This window comes from Onychostoma macrolepis, chromosome 05 (assembly GCF_012432095.1).
Source record: "Onychostoma macrolepis isolate SWU-2019 chromosome 05, ASM1243209v1, whole genome shotgun sequence".
NCBI lineage: Eukaryota > Metazoa > Chordata > Actinopteri > Cypriniformes > Cyprinidae > Onychostoma > Onychostoma macrolepis.
Window position 1 is genome coordinate 40639147 of NC_081159.1, and position 21322 is coordinate 40660468.

Consider the following 21322-nt stretch of genomic DNA (forward strand, 5'->3'; position numbering starts at 1 on the left):
GGGTTTCATATTTTAATGATGGTTTCAAAGTGCTGATTGACATTATTACGCAGAAGAACTACGTCTCTAATTACACGTGCTGATGCACATGCATATTCTGTGATTCACATACACACATGTCTCATCAAATCAGCGTGTTTGTTGTGATGCATTTTGTTTGTTTCTGTGTGCTAATAACATTAATAGCATAATATCAGCCTGACACCAGCACAGATTAGAGTTTAATCACCCAATAAACCCATTCTGCTTCTCGTTAACTGTTTGGAATAGCACTACTTATACTGGTCATACTGCTATTTTTGCAGTATGTGTACATAGTATGCATGGGATATAACCTGCTACGAGTGCCAAAATATGCAGTGTATACTGCACAGTATGCTAGCATTTCATTCAAAACATGATATTTGTTAAATGCCTGAACGCTGTGTCTGAAAAAAGAGAGAAAGAGGAAAATATTAGAGATGTGGGAGAGAAAACTGATGAGAACCAAATGCTTCTCGTCATACTACGCACTCATCTAATGGTTTTTATCCTCCCTCTCTCATAAACTTTGATAAATCCTCCTCATTATCCTCATACAGCTGTACATTATAGAGTCAAATCAGTGCCAGCTCTGTTTCTATGATTTTTATAGGCAATTGTTGAGAAAATATATTCCTCCTTAAAGCAGCACTGCGTGTGCCTGGTTCTGGATACTGTATTTTGTTTGAATGGAAAGAATTCCTCTGGATTAAGTTTGTTTTTCTCTCTGTCGACCGATGTGGTGTTTTTAAAGGAATAGTTCACCCTCGTTTCTTCATCAGAACAGATTTGGAGAAATGTAGCATTACATCACTTGCTCAACAATGGATCCTCTGCAGTGAATGGGTGCCGTCAGAATGAAAGTCCAAACGGCTGATTAAAAACATCACAATAATCCACACCACTCCAGTCCATCAGTTAACATCTCGTGCAAGTTGAAAATCTGCGTGTTTGTAAGAAACAAATCCATCAAGGCATTTTAACTTTAAATTGTTGCTTCTGGTCAAAATACGTATCCATTCACAATAACGCTTCATCCAGTGGAATGTATGCGTTTTCAGCTGTTGGTCTGTCTCAGAGGGCTTCAGGATTCAGTGTTTGTATATTCAGCCAGTGATGATGAGATGATTGTATGAGTTTAATGGTTATTTTTCTCCTCTAAATTCTCTTAAACAGGTGACTCCAGCAACAAAGTCAGTACCATACTGATGCTCCTTTCATTGTGTGTGTGTGTGTTGTAATTATTGCCGTGATTTGTAGTGAAAACATAGTTTTCCCGATAATTTTCCTTCATCTCAACTTTGAGAGTGCTTTGCTTTTCTTTATGAATATAAATAACACTGTGAAGAAAAACACTGAGTATTACACTTTAGTGTAACTTGTCTTGTAATTAATGTAGTCTAATTTACATTGTACTCAAGATACTTTCAAGAATACCATGGTACACATTCAAAACCCATGGTAGGCCGACTTTTCTTGTATTTTTTCCCCTTTGATTGGTATCGTAGTACAGTGGTATCAGATGGTGATATCATGGCATTTTAATATGAATAATGTACTGAAGGATCACTGTGTTTAGCCTGCTAGGATTTACATGGTCCTTAAAACATCTTTTGTACTACTATGGTACATGTAAAACAAATAAAGTAAATAGAAATATTTTATTAGTGTAGCACCATGCCCTGCTGAAAAAAACAATAGACACCATCACAAAATTTATAATGGTTTTGCTGGTTATAATGGGACTTGTATTGGTTTACTGGAAACTGTAAGGGACCCTGTGGGTCTCTGCTGGTAATTGGTCACCTTCTATTGGTGGCCCATAGCCATGTCCCAAAACACTACAGAAAACCATTTTTTTGATGTTTTTAATTGTTAAAAGTTGATGGTTTGTAATGTTTGTAATGGTATTTGTAGTGGAAACCATTAGAATTTTCTGTGATGGTTCTATTGTTTTGTTTTTTCAGCAGGGATGTAACAGTAATGCCTTTTAAAGCAGAGCACACTCAAGCAAAGCAAAGCAGGATTTGTGGTTCGTTGTTTCGTCAGTTTGATTCGCATGAGTGTGTTGACGTGAGTTTGACGATATGCATGTTATGTCCATTTGTGTCGTGTTGTATCGCAGTGGTCAGGTGGTCAGAGGTGTTTAACTGCAGTTTGTCAAACACAGTCGAGCCCTGCCATCTCTCTTTCGTCACACGGTTCATCAGCGCTCAGCCAGACAGCGCTGATTTATTGACAGTTTATGAATGTTGTACGTGTCAGTACAGACGAGCTTTGGTAAGATCAGTACGTCCCAGACGTGAAAATGTTTTTGAGAGATTAGATTGACGATTTCAGACGTCCAGATGAGTTTCTTCTCAAACCTGTTGCGCGTGTTTTATTCCACGTGCAGCAGCGCCACCTTCTGGTCTCATGCGTTTCTTTCATTTGTTGCATTTCCTTTGGAGGATTTAAAACTCAAAAGCTTTTGTTTCTGTTTAATATGATCTATTATCCGAAATACTGACTCAGGCAGAGCAAAAAGACTACTTTTGAGGTGTTTTCCGTCGATTTGATTAGCGAGTCTTTGTCACCATAATCAGTGAACTTACGAACTTCTTGGAATCAATCTTAAGAAATGTCTTTGCTTTTTTTCTTGAGAAGATTTTTGAATGAATTTGAGTTCCCTGCTGAAAAAAAAACAATAGAAAATGTAATGGTTTTAATGGTTATAATGGGAATTGTATTGGTTTTAATGGAAACTATAATGGTGTCTATAATGGTGGTATGTGATGGATTCTATTGGTGGGATGTTAAATCCTATTGGAAAAATGCCCAAAACACACTACAAAAAGGAATTTTGTAATGGTTTTACTGGAGAAAGCTAATGGATTATAATGGTATTTCTGTGATGGTTTCTATTGGCCTTCTATTGTTTTTTTAGCAGGGTTACCTTGCAAAGTTTTACCATGGTAATCAAACTGTCACAATACCATAGTAAATAGCTACACGATAGACCCTTTTCCTGTTAGTAAACATTGTGACGTTTTTCTGTGGTCTATAGCAACTTGATATAGACTGTCACTGCTATAAATATAAAAATGACAGAAAGATTGTGAAGCCTACAGTATTAACTAGCTGTTATACCTAAATATAGTATTTTGGCAGAAACCATGGGTGCATTTTTGTAAGGGAATATTTGAATTGAATGCCTCCAAAAGCCTTTCTGTTAGGCTGTGTAATGACCGATTTTTATTTTATTCTTCACAGTGGTCCTCCAGCTGTGTTTAAGTGAGTACATCTGTAATGTGTGTGCCATCAGTAAAACCCTTCTAAAAGAGAATGAATGATTGAAATGTTTTATCTTTCTTATTCCTTTTTATGCCTCCTTCAGAAAACCTGCAATGAACAGGTAAAGAAGGAATAACCTGCAGTGCCCTTATTTCTCAAATGCTTAGTTGCTTCGTGCATTTGATAGGCTATGCAGTTTGATATTTTTGTTGAATTGCGCATTTGATATGCAGTATGATTACATGTAAAAGAGACTGACAGTATCTGTGTTTGTGTGTGTGTGTGTGTGTGTGTGTAGACTTCCTCGTAAACCTATCACAGAGACAGACATTGAGTTTTACCACATCCCGACTCACGGTGATGCCAGCAGGAAACGCCTCATGGAGGACACAGAGGACTGGCACCCACGGACAGGAACTTCACAATCCCGCTCGTTCCGTATCCTGGCCCAAATCACCGGCACTGAATCTGGTGAGAGTTTATTTATGATTTTTAAATGTTATTTTATTCCTTTTTATATTTTATTATAATGCATTTGTATTATTTTAATAATAATAATAATAATCAGAAAATAAAATCAGTCAGAAAATCATTTTTACATAAATACCATTTGTTCTGCTCATGTTTCATGAATAAGACCCATTGTGTGGAAAACCTGCAATACTGAATTTGAGATCAAGATTGAAATTGACGTTTTAAACTGAAGTTGAGAGAGAGAGAGAGAGAGAAACAGATGGGAGAAAGCAAGAGAACGAGAATGTCTTTTATTGCACCTCTATCACATGAAAGCGTGATGTATTAAATGTGTTCTGTATCATGTTTATGTGTTTCAGATCGCTCACAGGAGGCTGAGTCAGCGAAGAAGACAACAAAGTAAGTTCCTCTGCTCACCAGCTGTTTTGAAGTGTGTGCTGTGTGGTTTTTGTTTTTGTGATGAAGGATGTTTGTGAGCTGTTATTTACCTGTGTGATTTTGGCGTCCCGTGGCCTGTTATTTTGTGGTGTTTCTGTTAAAGCTCTGGCTCTAGTTAACCAGCATGTGCAGATCACTGACACTTTTCAGCCCTAGGGCACAAAATAGACTTTTCTTTATTCCTCAACAAAAGGTTAGTAAGAGGAAGTGCTTAAAGGGAGAGTTCACGCCAAAATAAAAATTCTGTCATCATTTACTCACCCTCAAGTTGTTCCAAACCTGTATGACTTTCTTTTTTCTGTTGAACACAAAAGAAGAATGTTGGTAACCAAATAGTTGCCGGTACACACTGACTTCCATAGTATTTTATTTTTTTCCCATGCTGTGGAAGTCAATGTCTATCTACTTTTGTTTGGAACAACTTGAAGGTGAGTAAATGATGACAGAATTTCTATTTTTGGGTGAATCCTTTAACCTTAAGAAAGTGTTGGTTATTAACCTCAGAAGGTTGAACAAAATATTACATGAGCTGTTTTAATTGATTGTCTATTTCAGTTTGTAATTCTTGCAACCTTTATTTCTAAAAAAAAAGGTTTAATAGACTGTTTGTGTGATTTTAGTAATGCTGTAGTGATGATAACCATCGCTAAAGCATGACATGAAATAAGAGATAAAAACAAATGGAGCAGTTTATTGAAACAAAGCATTACATTAATTTTAAAAAAATGCATATGAGTTTTTGTTAACACTTTACCTAAATCTTTATATATAATGCATTATAAAAATAGTTTTAATGCATTTATTATACCTTGCATCACACCTTATAATGCACTGTATGATCTTAATAACTGTAAGCAGTTATAATACATTATAATACTTTAGAAAGTGTAATGCACTAAAACACGACAAACAAACCTTAAAATATTAAAATGCATGTTAACTTTGGTTATTTTGTTATTTATGAAAACATATAATGCATTAGAATATACATTACGATTGCCTTTGCAATGTATTATATATAGGCTTTAAGTAAAGGGTTAGTAAAAAAATTTGTCGTTGTTGTTGAGTATCATATGTCAGGTATTTATGACTTATATAGTAAGATGCAGCATGGAGCTCATACTTGAGAAGGGGAAAAACACCTACATTTTATTCATAGGCCCAAACTGAGAGTTATTATAGTGATCTTGCACTGTTGTTGGTTTGCCGTTGAATTTGTTGTATAATAACTTGTCTTGTTTTATGTGGGTGAATTCGTAGTTTGTGAGGTTTCATGGCTTCTCTTTCAAAAAAAAAGAAAAAAGAAAAAAAAGCAATATCATTATGACAATACAGTGTGTGCTGTGCATTCTTTATGTGTATTTGAGTAATACATTGAAGCTCGGTTTGGGACAGAGTTACAGAAGTGATTTTAACTCATGTGCAGTGGCATTTCCGTCTGCATGGTTTGCAGTATCTCTGTGCTGAAGACATTCACTTCTACAGCTCTTCATACAGTCTTTGTTTCTGTTTCTCTCTCTCTTGTTCATTCTCTGTGAGCAGGGTAGTGAAGATCAATCCTACGACTGGACCTAAATATCATAAACTCAGAGACTGGCACCACGGAGTGTCTGCTCGAACCCTTAACGTCCTCAGCCTGATATAGACGTGTGGGTGTGGGTGCGTGTGCGTGCGTGTGTGTGGGTGTGGGTGTGTGTGTGTGTGTGTGTGTGTGTGTGTGAGTGCGTGTGTGAGCGGGTCTGTGTGGAGCGTTTCCGTGTTGGAAACTGAAAAGAGACTGTAAAAATACGACTGTAGTCAGAATTGTCCCAAGAAACAGCAACATGAGCTCTGTAAAGTGTGTTTGTGTAGATTTAAAGTGTGAAGATTCAAACCGCACATCTCAAACTCTGTTCTTGTGAATTTAGTGATTTTTAGTAGTGATGTTTATTAGTTGCGCTACAGTATTGTATTACAAGTGTGGCTTGGATCTTATTTCCTTTCTGTGATGTTTCAGCATTTGGTCTTTTGATTCCTATTTAAAGGAACATTTTGGGCTCAAAACTAGCTAAACTACACACAGCATCTGTCGATTAACAATAAAAAAAAATTCACCTCATCTGTCCAATAAATTTAGCAGCATTTACAGTAAGGCACTTATATAGTGAGGAAATGTGCTTAATTCTTGTAGTTCTCTCAACTATTATTTTTGTTAAAATGATTATTATTCTGAACAGAAATGTATCTAGTTAGTTGCATGGTCATGACCCAAGTTTTAAATGCAGTTTTAATTGTTAACAGGTTTATGCATTATTTTCAAAACTGTGTGTATTTGAATTATTATTTGCTGCTCTATGGACATCCATTGTATGTGCATTACTGTAAATGTCATATTTATTTTCATAAAATTAGATTATATATACAGTTTTATTTGTATTTTCTACGACAAGCCTGTCACAGATGCTGTTCAGCAAGTTTTAAACCCAGAATATTCTTTTAAACTCTGCTGAATTTTTTTATTTTATGCTTCAGAATTTATTTTAATTTATGATTTAATTCCTTCCTCACCTCGTTTTCCTTATGTAGCAAAATAGAATAAAGTGGCCTGTATTTTCTGAAGAATTTCTGTTGTGTATTTTCTCCTTATTTGTGTCAGTGTTCCATGATTTCATTATTGAACTGCTGCAGTTTTCATTTGTCGCCACTAGAGAGCAGCACTAATTCTTTCTAGTGGAAGGAAAACATAAAAAAATACACATTTATTTGTTTATCACATTTTTTCCCCATTTGCATCTGTAGATTTTAATTACAATGCATATCTTTAAAGATAGTCTTTTTTCAAAATGAGAATCTTCACTTCAGCAGCACTTACACCAAACTTTACAGTTTTATTTTAATCTATATTCTAAAGGTTTCATTTATCTGATTTACATAACCTTTTTCTGTGAAAATCTTTCAAAACATGCTTTATATGCAGCAACCATGGAAAATGTTACAGGGTTTATGGTCAGTTCAAAAATGGCCATTGTAAGCAAATGATTATCACTAAACAGTTAAATCTTAAACGGTTAAAGTAAATGAAACAGTTAAATTAAATCTTATCTATCTATCTATCTGTCTATCTGTCTATGTCTATATGTCTACATATATATATATATATATATAATGATAAATGGGCTCAGATCACGATGATCAGGTTCACACTGACAGATTTCCTCTGCTCATGGATGTGTGTGATGGAGAACTTCCTGTGTGTTTGCCGATTGCTCCTCTCTCATTCGATTAGCCTGCTGTGCTGCTCCACTCTGATTGGATTATTTGCTGTGTAATGAATCTGATTGGCTGAGAGCAGTAACGATCGTTCTTATAACTGGGGAGACAGGACCTGTGTCTGTTTTCTGTTGTGACTCTGTGTGTTTGTGTGGATCTCAGTTTATCTTCACAGAATAAAGTCGATTCAATTGTGTGTGCTGAATCCTGCTGCCACCATTTTTTTCAGATCATGGAAGAATTTGCTAGCATTCGTCTACAGATGTCTCTTATTCCTTTTCTGAATATGGAGGATTATCACTAAAAAAAAACTACCAACCGTGCTGTGTTACTATGGTACTTTGGAGCTGTTGCAAAAAAAAAAAAAAAAAATACAGTACTGTAAATAGATATTAATTAGTGTTTAGCAATGCAGTTAATGCATCCGTAATATAATGCATTCATTTTAACTGAATTTGTTAAAAATGTAACATTAACATATATCATATATATATATATATATATATATATTATTATTATTATTATTATTAAATTATTATATTATATACTTTGCATTTGCCAGTATCTTTAATCAGTTCACTTAAATATTGAGTTTTGATTTTTTGTTTTTGTGTTTCTTTCTGTAATTGCCATTCCTTAACCCAATGATAATTTAGTATCACTGATAATATGCCATAATAGTTTTTGTTAATATTTTGTATTTTCTGTTTTCACTTTAATTTTAGTTAAAGTTTTAGTAATTTTGTTGAGCAAATTTTTATTACTTTAAAAAATATATCTATATAGTATTATTATATTTTAATTTGTTAGTTAGTTTATTTATTTTTAGTTATTTTATTACTTCAAATTAAACTTATTTTCTAGTCACCAAGTCAACTTTTCTATTTTTTTGTTTAGTTTAAGTGTTTAATGTTTTTTTTGTCATTGTTTTATTTCAAGTAATTATTATTTTTTTCTTATAAAAGGTTTTAGTTTTTGTTAACAATAATAACCCTGCCATACCTATAATGCTGTCTATCTTTTTAAGTAATATAATGTTCCAAAAAATACTTAATATAACTAAATAATATATAATAATATAACTAAATATAACTTTATATAACAAAATATCAAATCATGCACTCTCAGAAATAAAGGTACAATAGCTGTCACTGGGGCGGTACCTTTTCGAAAGGTACATGTCTGTACCTAAAGAGTCCATTTTGGTACCTTAAAGGTACATATTAGTGCTTAAAGTGTACATATTAGAACCTAATTTTGAAAAGGTACCACCCCAGTGACAGCTTTTCTACCTTTATTTCTGGGAGTGTGTGTCCACACACTGTATGTGTGTCTCAATTGTTGCAGAATCTTTTCTCTTCATTAGCTTCACTTTTCTTCATTATTTTTGCTCCGCATCTTTGAATCAGCTGGTGTTTTGGTGATTTTTAGTGGCTGTATGAAGTCAGTTATCCTCAAGTTCACACAGGTGTCCTAACAGACAAACCACAGGTGATCCTCTAACCACAAACAAACACACAATACTGACTTCATTTTCAACACTAGATCTGTTGTTTTATCACTTAAAACTGTACAAACTTCTTGAGTGAGTGTGGCTGTTTGTATTTTTGTGAATGCATTTCAGTGTGGAATATCTCATCAGCGTCTAGATTCAGAGCTGAACGGTGGTCCTTTCGGTTTCTATGGCTGCCGTTTCCATAACATTCAGTCTCCGGGGGCTTGTAATTAGACAGGAGAGATTGACAGAGCGCAGTTGTGTGGCAGAGAATCGGGGTGGTACGGTGTGTGTGGTTATGAATGTGTACTTTTGTGACGGCCACCCAAGATTTGTAGATGCTCAGAGCCAAACTTCTGTCTTCCTGTCCATCAATATTCACTTCCTGCCTCGCTAAATTTAAGCTGCTGGACGGCATAAGCAGACCTGCTGTGTGTTTAATGAGCGTTGTGATGGAATGTCTGTGTGTAATGTAGGTACAGTAGAAACGAGTGGGTTTGCTGTGAGTGTGAGCCCTGTGTGGCTTTAGCTGTTTACAGTGGAGCACTAGCATACTGCATACTTAACCATCACGTGAAACAGTTTGCAGTATGCAATGATTAAAGTAATAGTTGACCCAAAAATGACAATTTGCTGAAAATGTACTCATCCTCAGGCCATCCAAAATGAGTTTGTTTCTTCATCAGAACAGATTTGGAGAAATGTAGCATCACGTCACTTGCTCATCAATGGATCCTCTGCAGTGAATGGGTGCCATTTGTATAATAATAAGAAATGTTTCTTGAGCAGCAAATCAGCATATTAGAATGATTTCTGAAAGATCATGTGACACTAAAGACTGGAGTAATGATGCTGAATATTCAGCTTTGCATCACAGGAATAAATAACATTTTAGAATATATTAAAATATAAAACAGTTATTTGAAATGACAATAGCATTTCACAATATTACTGCTTTTACTGTATTTTGGGGTAAATAAATGCAGCCTTGATGAGCATAAGAGTCTTCTTCTGAACGACTCAAAAATATTGAACGGTAACATATACACAGTAAAGATGCATCCCAACTTATGCACTGTTCTGTGAAGTTTTGTAGTATAAATAGTGCGAGTAGTGCGTTCTCACTGAAAATTACAAAAAGAAAAAGTACACTTTAAATACCCGGATGATGCACTTAAATAACCGAAAAATGAAGTGTGGAATGTTGGAGAACGATGATGAATGACAAAATAACCTTATATAATTCATACACTACACGGTTGAGTACACAGTGTATAAGGGCATAGTGTATAGTGCATCATTTGGGACGCAGCTAGTGTGATTGCAATTGCTCTAATCATTTTTTGTTTGATTCTGAGGCAAAATCTGGCACATTTCTAAAGGTTTCATAAGATTCACACAGTACATCATGTGACTCTTGCATGTGTACAGAGAGTTCATGCAGTATACTGCACACTGTGTACATATTGCATACTGCTTTCTTTAAGAAATAATAGGTAGTATGCAGTTTGACTTTCACTTGCACTCTTCTTGTCTTGCCCTTATAATTATGTCTCTCTCTCTGTGTGTGTTTGGTGTCTCAGTGACGAGCTGGATGATTCTCAGCCCAGCGCTCATGTCACCTGTCCCATAAAGACCATGATCAAAGCCCCGGGAACGCCTGTCAGAAGCACAGCAGGTAATATCATCTCATGACTGAAGATCCAGCCTCTCTCCTGTCCACATACTGACCCCAGTGCTGTGGTATATGATGCTGCTCTGTGTATACTGCAAATCTAAAGTTCAGACACACCAATTCAATTTAAGGCTGCCCCCTAATAGTCGACTAACCGTTAGTCGACCAGAAGAGGCTTGGTCGACCAAAATTTTATTAGTCGCTTAGTCACAAAAAAAAATAAAATAAAAAAATCCACAGGCAAAGTCACGCAGTCCGTGACGGACAGATCGTTAACGGCTGGTCTTTGTGGTAATACAGTACATCAGGCAGGACATCCAAATGCTCACCTGTCATTCATCGACCTCAAATATGACTTATCATCTTAAATATGTAAATATTAGCAACTTTACATACTTTATATAAGCTGTACTTAAAATACTCCCTCATTTTTGGTCATACAGATAAGAGTAATACATCTTTCCAATATGTAAAGACTCTACGTTTAATTGTGTGCACTCACAATAACAACAGAACATTGCGCTTTAAAATAACGAAAGCAAACAGGATGTGCTTTCAGGAAAGCAAACAGGATGTGCTTTCTGCTGTCTCGGTCTGTGAACTTGAGCGCGTGTGTATTCTTGGCTTACAGATATGAAAACATAACTAGCCTAAGAGCGAAATGTCTACTTTCCAATTAACCAGTTCAAATGGAAAACTAATATTCTCCAATTATGTATAAAACATGCATACAGGTGCATCCACTACTGCAGAGATGACGAGTCAGTGTCGCCAATTTCATCTCTTAAACTGAAAACTAAGAAGGCACTAGTTTATAAATACGTTATTAAAATGTTAATGCAGCCTCATTATCGTTTTCCCCTGACACATTCATAATCATTACTTCTGCCGGTGTGCTGTGGCAAGCTTTATGCGTGTGCTTAAGCGCTTATTAGGCTATGTAGGCAATTAAAGGGTCATTATGATGACTTAAATGGTTTATTAATAAACGTTTGATTAGTCGACTAATGCTTAAAATGAATGACTACTAGTCGACCAGAAAAATCTTTAGTCGAGGGCAGCCCTAGTTATTTTGGTATCATTGAGGTACTATTATACAGAAGGTTTGATTGATTTTTTTTATTTTTTATTTTTAGATTTTTTCTTTTCATTTTCAGAAAATTTGTTGTGCTTCTGTTATTTTTCTTTTTATGTAAGTCTATATAGGTTTTATTAAACTAAAACTGAAATAAAAAATACCATTTCAGTCTTTCTAAATCAGAATTTCATATTTAATTCTATTTTATTTGCCATTTCTTTGTAATTAATTGTGAAATTTACTAGCAATTTCTGAGTGAAAATTGTTTTAAAGTGAATCCTACACCAGTATTTTTTTTTTTTCACTATGGAAGACTAATTAATATCTGTGTTTTGTGTCATATCTGTTACTATACTTTATATTTTAGGGTTAGGGTTAAGTATTAATACTTCGTAATTGTAATAGCCGACCCTTCGCTGGGAGTTTGATTGACAGGCGATCTGACCAATCATAATGCTGAATCTGCCATTTTGTCCGTCAAACCAACCAGACAGATTTAAAATTGAAAAAAAAAAGTTTAAAACAAGAGACCTTCTGATGTTCATTCATGTTTATTTTGTGCTATAACTAGTAAAGAGCAAGAGATGGTCGGTTCATGTGCCGCTTGAAGTGGGGCGCTTCAGCGATCTGTCACAACACACATGCTATTTATTGTTTGAATTTCTTTAAAAAAAAAAGACAAAATTTGAAAGCAGAGACTTTCATACTAAAATTAACCTGCTCTGTCTTGTCTGTCGGTGACAGTTTCCTCTTTGCTCCGCGATGTATTTTTCACTGTGTGAGAACGTAGCATGGCTTGTCGGACATAGCAACAGTAACTTAGGGGGGCAGGTCTTTTTGCAAAGGGTCAGTTAGCAGTTCAGACACATTCAAAGTGCACCAGCCTTTAATTTATCGTTTAATACACTGAGGAAGCGGAGACACCCAAGGATGAGCTGAAGCTCTAATGAGTGTTTGTGTATTTGTGTTGTTTCCGTCTTTGGCAGGTCTCATCACTCCCACTTTTGGTGTCATGAGCAGCAGTACTCCTTTAGGCCCCGCCTTGGACCAGCCCATGCCCCGCCCACATCCCAAAGACGAAGCCTCATTGGTCCAGATGGCAGAACACATCCCTGCTGGAACACGCACTCCTGTGTGTGCTCACTGCGACATGATCATCAGGTACACAAACTATTATTCAGTGAAAAATCAAGTTTTGTATTTAAATTAGATTTGTCCAAAATAAGATATCTAAGGCTACATAATGCTGCTGCCTACTTTTGGAACAAACAATCCCTTGTTGGGATTATGCTGTCTAGGTAGGCAAAGCAACTCACTACCTTTTGGAACAGATGCACAATATAAAAAATGCAAAAAGCAAAATGAATGTGATACTTGAAAACATGTTTATCAACAGCTGGTACTATTGCTTCATTGTTGTTGTCTGCTTTCCAATTTTAATTTAACAAATACTGACACTGACATTTAGTTTTCTCTGCACCTCTAGCACACTATTACAGGACATAATATTCATAGAATCACAAAGTCATTAAAAGAGTTTTGCCGTGTAAATGTCACATAACATATGTTCATAATGATTAGCTTTCCTCACAAGTGTCCATATGACCTCTCAATTACCCTCAAATCTGCTCTTTATGATTCTGATCTAATACATACTGTAGTGAGCTGCGTTAGGTTTTAAGGAATCATGGATGCCTAAAGCAGCCTCTCATATATCCTTCATGGAGAAGGCAATCTAATAATTCTGTGCAAAATAAATAAATAAAAGTATGCAAGATGGTGAGAAAAACAAGAGATATACTTTTTGGATTCTTGGATAATTTTTAAAGTTTATTAATTATCATTAATATAATATCACTATGATTTATTACCATAATGTTAATATAATTATCGCTAATACTATAAATTAGTTTAATTAAGGAACAGATTATTGATGAAATAATTAATATTTCATGGATAACAATAATAATAATAATTTATCATAATAAAATGGAATATTTCATTTTATTATAATACAGATATTATAATTATTATTTTCTAGATAACTATTGATATAAAAATATAAACAAATTTGACTATTTCTTCCTATATATATATAATTATTATTCATATAATGTATTATAATTAATTAACTAACAAACTATTGATAATTCATGCAAACTATAGTAATAAACATATTGTCTTTTTCTTACAATAGCTGTATAATTATTATTTATAGTATGTTAATAAAAGCAATTCATATAAACATAAATAGACAATTTTTTTCCGATATTTGTGTGGGCTAAATATTTTTGTGCTTATTAAAGTATTTATTTGTTAGCTTAGTAACAGGCTACTGTTAGTGACTTACTACTAAAATCGATGGAGTGCAACAGTCGGATTGCAGAAGTTAAAAATACCATTAATTTTTTTCACAGGTAAATTGTTTTTGTGACAGACCCAACTGACCTGTACACAGCAGGCAGCTCAGTAGGGTTTGCATTAGATCTTCTGTTTCTCCGTCTTTCCTCAGTCTGTCTCTCTCTCTTTCACTTTGAAAATGAGATGATTAGCCTAAGAGCGATATTTAATAATAATAGTTACTCTAAACTCACCTCTTACTTTCACTGAGCGAATGGTGGCCACCTTATCCAACGAGAAACACACACCTGTGTAACACACACCAGATATCACACACTCACGGCAGCAAACGAGATGGGAAAGCATAGACTTTATTACCTGTGTGTGTGTGAGAGAGAGAGAGAGAGAGAGTAATTAGGAATAGGCCTCTTCTCACAGAGCCTTCATTTAGAAAATTAAACCCTGAGTATTTATTCACCAGACATAACATTACACCAGACTCTCTGTTTCACCTGCATGCTGAATTACATCTGAGATTCAGATCTTTGCTAAAGCCATTACTGATTACAGATGAAGTGTGTCATTTATGTACAACTAGTGGCAACAAATGGAATTGCATGCTGTTTGTTTGTAGTTCTACCTGTCTATTTCAGTGGTTCTCAAACCTGTCCTGAGTACCCCCAGCCCTGCACATTTTGTATGTCCCTCTCATCTATCACACCTGATTCAACTCATCAGCTCATTAGTGGAGACTGCAAGACCTTAAGTGGGTGTATCAGATATAGGGAGACATACAAAATGTGCAGTGCTGGGGGTACTTCACAGAGAGGTTTGAGAACCACTGGTCTATTTGATTATATAATACATTATATAATTTATATAGATCAGTGGGGTGTACTGTATGTGAGATGAAACTAAAAACAAGGCTGTAAGAATAAGAATTTTCTGATTCAAGATATTGTCTACAAAAGTGCAACCCATTGAAGGTTTCACTGTGCAGCCCTTATTACTTTTGGAAAATGGTGATGGAAATTCAGCCAGATGGAAAATCTGGCTAATTTGGCTTGTCTGTCTCGTACTGTCTAGGTGGGCTTTTCTTTGCCAGAGTAAACTGCAAATTGGACCAGAAATTGCCCTGTGTCACAAGGCAACATTTAACCACAAATCATGCTGCTGTTTCATGTGTGTTTTATCCTTTATACGCATGTATGTATGTTTCAGGGGGCCGTTCCTGATGGCGATGGGGAAATCGTGGCACCCCGAGGAGTTCATGTGCGCTCACTGCAGTGTGTCTCTGAGCGAGCTGGGTTTTGTGGAGGAACAGGGCTCTGTTTACTGCCAGCACTGCTATGAGGAGTTCTTCGCCCCGACCTGTGCGCGCTGCCAGTACAAAATCCTGGGGGTCTGTGACCATGTGTTTCACAAACATGAAATATGCGCCATCTCTAACTGCCTGCTTGAGCTTTTGGCTCATTTATACAAACATATTCACACACAGAGAGACATTATTGTCTTTTAGGACTGCCTAAACATTCTTGTCTTTATTTTACAGTATGTGCATGTACATTCAAAAGTTTGGGGTCAGTGAATGAAATTGATGCTTTCATTCAGCAAGGATGCAATAAATGACTCAAAAGTCACATTAAACATGTTACAAACGATTTCTATGAATGCTGTTCTTTTGAACTTTTTATTCATCAGAGAATTCCAAAAAAATAAAATGCATCATGGTTTCCACAAGAATAGTAAGCAGCATGAAACCAGCAATGTTTTGAACACTGATAATAATAATAAGTGTTTCTCGAGCAGCAAATCAGCATATTATGTGACACTGAAGACGAGTAATGATGCTGAAAATTCAGCATTGCGTCACATGAATAAGTTACATTTTAAAATATATTACAATACAAAATAATTATTGTAAATTGTAATAATACTTTATAATATTACTGTGTTTACTGTGGTATTGATCAAATAAATGCATTTTTGGTGACCCCAAACTTTCGACTGGAAGTGTATATGTAAAATGATGATAATGTTGTGTTTTAACAGGAAGTGATCAATGCACTCAAGCAAACCTGGCATGTGTATTGTTTCCTGTGTGCATCTTGCCAGCAACCGATAAGAAACGATACTTTTCATCTTGAGGATGGAGAGCCGTACTGCGAGAGAGGTGTTTGTTTGTCTATTACTTTCTGTAGACTTCTGTTATTTTAAAATTGAACCAATGGTATTTTAACTCCCATACACACCTTTCTGCATTTATTGAATATTGTACATTTTCATTAAGACATTAACTGATCATTTTAATCATGGGAAAGGAAAAAGATTCACAAATTATATCTTTCTTATATCCACATTATTTATCTTAGACATTTATAAGCTTAAGCAGAGAGTAAATTAAGACTTTTATCTAAGTATCCAACTTCTCAGATGTTTCTTGTGGAAATTTATTTGATGAAAAATACAGTAATATTGTGAAATATTATTACAATTTAAAATAACTGTTTTGTATTTGAATATATAGTAAAATGTCATTTATTCCTGTGACGTAAAGCTGAATTTTCAGCATCATCATTACTCCAGTCTTCAGTGCCACGTGATCCTTCAGAAATCATTCTAATATGCTGATTTGCTTAATTGCTGCTTTATATTTTTTGTGGAGACCATGATTTGAAATAGAAATCTTTAGTAACCTTATAAACGTCTTTGTTGTCACTTTTGATCAATTTATTGATCAATTTCTTGCTGAATGAAAGCATTAATTTCTTACAAAAATCTTTTGAACAGTAGTGTATACTATCCAGATTCATTTTTTTTAGCTGTGTACTCAACTATTGTCACTTTAGTGTGTATTTTAATTACAACAAAGGAATTTTAGTAGAAACAGAGACCAAGCTGATAGTGTCTCTGAGTTGATGTTTTAATAGTTTTGTAATTGTGTGTTTAGATTACTACAATCTGTTTGGGACGGGCTGCCGTGGTTGTGATTTCCCGATAGAAGCAGGAGACAAGTTTCTGGAGGCCCTGGGCGGCACCTGGCACGACACCTGCTTCGTGTGCTCAGTAAGTGTGTGTTCAGGCTCAGCTGAGAGTGTTTGTGTGTTCACTGAGTGTTGTGTGATGAATGTCCGCTGTGTTCTCTTCAGGTGTGCAGCGTCAGTCTGGAGGGTCAGACGTTCTTCTCCAAAAAGGACAAACCACTTTGCAAGAAACATGCTCACACTCTCAAAATATAAATGCACAGTGAAAACAACTGTTGAAGTACAAGAAAAAAATTAAATAACACATATTTACAAAGATATAAATGACACGTACTCAAAGGAAATGCAATTCTGATGTGGTTTGAATGAAGGAGGGTGTTAGAGGATGTGGTTATGTGTGAACAGCACTTTGGAAACTTATGTTAGTATTATTTGATCAAATTAAAGAAGTATCTTTTCTTTTTCTTCACCCCAAAATGTCATCATTTATTCGCCCTCAAGTTCCAATCCAGCTTCTTTCTTCTGTTGAGCATAAAATAAGATATGTGTAAAATAAAAATGTGCTTAACCAAAGAGTTGCTGGTCCCCATTGACTTAAAAATACTATGGAAGTCATTGGGGACCATCAAATGTTTAGTTATCAACATTCTTTAAAATATCTTCTTTTGTGTTTGACAGAAGAAAGAAACTGGACTGGAACTTGAGTAAATGATGACAGAATTTTTATGTTTGGGTGAAGAACTATCCCTTTAATCTCCTCACTACACTGAGAATTGTGTATTATTTAATAAAATAAGGACCAAACAATTGGAATGAGAAAATTCTGAAGAAATGCACATTAAGTGATCTGACATAAAATGCTGCAGTGATGTTTTTTTGTAGTTCAGCGAGGAAGTTCGTATCATCCTGCTTTCCTTGACAAAAACCAATAGGATTTTTCCATTGGATTTGGATTATTGGAGTACAGTGATGTTTTAGTGCCACTTTAAAAAATAAAGTCAAAGTACTACGAGAATAAAGTCCAAATGTTTCGAGAATAAAATCGAAATTATGTTTCGAGAATAAAGTCGAAATGTTTAGAGAATAAAGTTAAAATATTTTGAGAATAAAGTCAAAATTATGAGAATTTGTAGCAATTACGAGATTAAAGTTATAATATTTTGAGACTATATTAGCCTATTGTGCATGCAAATGGCCCGGATTGGGAGCACTGGGAGATATTCCAAAGTCTCAGCTTTCAAAATCTCTCAGTTTTATAGCGAAATACAAACAATATGTCTTACAATAATGTTTTTCACACTCTTTAATGTGACGTGACATGACAGATCGCTGTATTCGCTTCAGTTTAAGCGGCAGGTGAGTCAATCATCTTTCCGATTACAGTAAGACATTCGTTTCATTAAATTAGGCTATACTGTTTTTTTTTTTTTCAATCTGTCGTGCCACATTAAAGATCTTGAAAAACACATTACTGTAAATACTGTTTGTATTTCGCTATAAAACTGATTTTGAAAGCTTTGTTTTATATTAAAAGTACCAAAAGCACAAGAGGGCTGGCGCACTATAATGCAATCGGAGACATGAAATATTATTTCCGAGCATACTGTCCCCGCGAGTATGACACATGGTATGATTTCTGCTAATAATCCCACATATATTTGTAGTGTATTAAAAAGGGTTAAATAAGAGAGCTAGGACACCCCCCAAAGGAATGTTGATTGGGTGTGTGTGTGAGCTGATGTTAAGATAAAAGTTGTTCCTGTTGAGTCTGTTAATAACTATCATATTCTTGATATTAGGCTGTTTCCACGAGTCCTTAAAATGTACTCTTCCTCATCCCAGTAAGATGATGCAGCCGTTCGGACACAACAATATTCAAATAATTTCCGGTGGCTTGGCAGCTTCTCCCGGTGTCCTCAATCCGGGTCATTTGCATGCGCAATGCAGCCTATATTCTCAAAATATTATAACTTTAATTTCTACAATTTAAATTCTCTAAACATTTCAACTTTATTCTCATAATTTTGGATTTTTTATTTTTTAACGTGACACTAAAACGCCGTCCTAATTGGAGAAATTAAGCGCAGTGACTGACAAAAGTTTATGATTCTTGCACATTTATTCATCAAGATGATCTTCACAAATGAACACAACTTTTGAAGGCCTAAACACACCGTTGCCAGTAAGTTACTGTAATTAAGATTTACAGTAGCAAACTGTACTGTCCAATTCATCAGTATACTACTGTAATTCATTCATTTTAATATAGATTTCATTAGATTTGATAATTTTTTATATAGAATTCATTTTATTTTTACTCTACATGGGTACTACTGGCATTCAATTAAAACAGACACAATAATGACAAAATATCAAATTCTTTATTTAAAACAGTGCATGTATAACACTTAAAAATACAGTCTTCCAATGCTGGAACAGTGCATCTTCACAATTTCTCCTGTCTTAGGATGTTTTGCAGTGCATTATGTTATATCCTCTGGATTTATCATTACAAAGAATCTTTAGGCAACAGAAACATAATGGGGAAAAAGACAAGCAGCCAAAGAATACATAGCTGTCTGCAAAACCCAGGTGCTGCTCCAAAACGTGGCCTCCACCTTTGCTCACCCTCCACTTTGTTAGTGACAGAAATGTCTTCTCTGAAAAACAAGCCTTTTCCAAACCACACATTTTGTGTTTCACAGTATAAGGAAATTATATGCATTTGTAAACATGAATTGAAGGGAAATGTATTTATTTCTATGCGATAGTGGGCAACTCTGCTTTTACTATATTGTGTGAAATGCTTGTTTTAATGCCTGTTTTATGTATTTTTTATTTTGTTAATGATAATGAAATATTAGATTTGCACTTTCTATAATTTCTGTTTTTGTAAAACTTTAAAAACTCCTGTTTGCTTTTATACTAGTTTTAATAAAAATCGAATGCCAACACTCTGCTGTTCCCTCAGTTTCAATTTTTTACCTTTTATTTATCTCCAATTATTAAAATTTATATGGAAAATTTGTTTGGTGAACTGTATGGAAATCCTTCTTCTTCTTTTTTTTTTTTTTTTTTTACTTTTTGGATTTTTCAAGAATATGTTTTTTTTTTCCCTTGAAAAAAATGGTAATTATTTAAAAATAAGTAACAAGGGCTGTATTTTCTATTTTATAGGCTATAGGTTTACAGATCCACACACACCGATGAATAAATAAACATTTTTAAAGTCTCAAATTGAGAGTCAGTTCTTCCATATTGTACCTTTTAAGGACGTTTTCTATCCAGGGCAGCATCATTATTGCTCATATTTGGTGTTAGTCATATTTAAGCAAACACTTAAATGCAAACTTTAGAGTTTGAATTCATCCTGATGCATTTGTGCTCCAGACATGAATGACTCCTCATGCTTCTGATTCAGGAGAGGTGTGCTGCTACTTTACTGAGATCGAACCTAAAAACAGGCAATTTATGAATTGAGCCATATCTGGCAATCAAAATATCATAGACATGAGGATAGAGGACACTTTTGGGCTAGTAACCCACCGCCACACCTTAGCAACTTTGTAGCAAGCATTTTCTTCAGGATGTAAAAAGTTTAGTGTCAAAGTGAAGCGTTGTGTGCGTTTCTCTCTCTCAGGTGAGTGGTTTGGCTGTAATGGCCGTAACTCACACCAGCACATGAGCTCAGGGGTCATGACCTCTGCCTAACACATGAATGAGACATTCAGTCTGGCCACAAAGAACACCTTCTCTCACTTTCTGTCTTTTCTCCTCGTCCTCTCTCTTCACACTAGTCTGAGGGGGGTGGCTCAATTCATCTGAAGATGTGAAAGCTTAAAAAAAACCTGTATGCTCAACTAACCAAATTATTTTGGTTATTAAATATTTTTGATAGTATGTGCAATATAAATTGTCCAAGTTCAGTAATGGTATCATGAGGTTGATTTGATTTGATTTGTACCGTGGTCCTCTTTGTTTACTATACATGGTATTTACATGGTACTGTGAGGTACGTCAGAGAATACCATCTCATGGCATTGCCTTTGTGGTGGTACTTTTTTGAATGGTGGGGCATGTTGTCACAATAATTTAAGAAGAATAAAGTAAAATAATTATTAAACAAGATGCAGGGTTATTATAGTTAATAAAAACTAAAACCATAAAAACATTTTTGTTGCTTGAAATAAAATAAATGTTAACTAAAATATATACATTTAAAAATATTTTTATTTCAGCTATTGGCCAAGGCAACATCATTCTCATTTTAGTTTAGTTTAACTTGAAGTATTAAA

At 34.9% G+C, this 21322-nt stretch overlaps 1 protein-coding gene across 3 annotated transcripts in view; it reads left to right on the forward strand.

Annotated features, from left to right (window-relative positions):
- Nucleotides 1-19974, forward strand: part of pdlim5a (PDZ and LIM domain 5a) — a 61935-nt gene extending 41961 nt beyond the window's left edge. For 2 of the 3 annotated variants that reach the window (XM_058775990.1, XM_058775989.1), the window contains exons 6-13: nucleotides 3593-3765; nucleotides 4128-4167; nucleotides 10534-10628; nucleotides 12690-12864; nucleotides 15265-15445; nucleotides 16096-16216; nucleotides 16994-17109; nucleotides 17193-19974. In XM_058775990.1, the coding sequence (XP_058631973.1) occupies nucleotides 3593-3765; nucleotides 4128-4167; nucleotides 10534-10628; nucleotides 12690-12864; nucleotides 15265-15445; nucleotides 16096-16216; nucleotides 16994-17109; nucleotides 17193-17282 (991 nt within the window). In that variant the 3' untranslated portion in view covers nucleotides 17283-19974. Of the gene's footprint in view, nucleotides 1-1197; nucleotides 1215-3273; nucleotides 3295-3397; nucleotides 3416-3592; nucleotides 3766-4127; nucleotides 4168-10533; nucleotides 10629-12689; nucleotides 12865-15264; nucleotides 15446-16095; nucleotides 16217-16993; nucleotides 17110-17192 lie in introns of all 3 variants that reach the window. The other variant, XM_058775991.1, reaches the window with a different exon arrangement.
- The last annotated feature ends 1348 nt before the right edge of the window (nucleotides 19975-21322 follow it).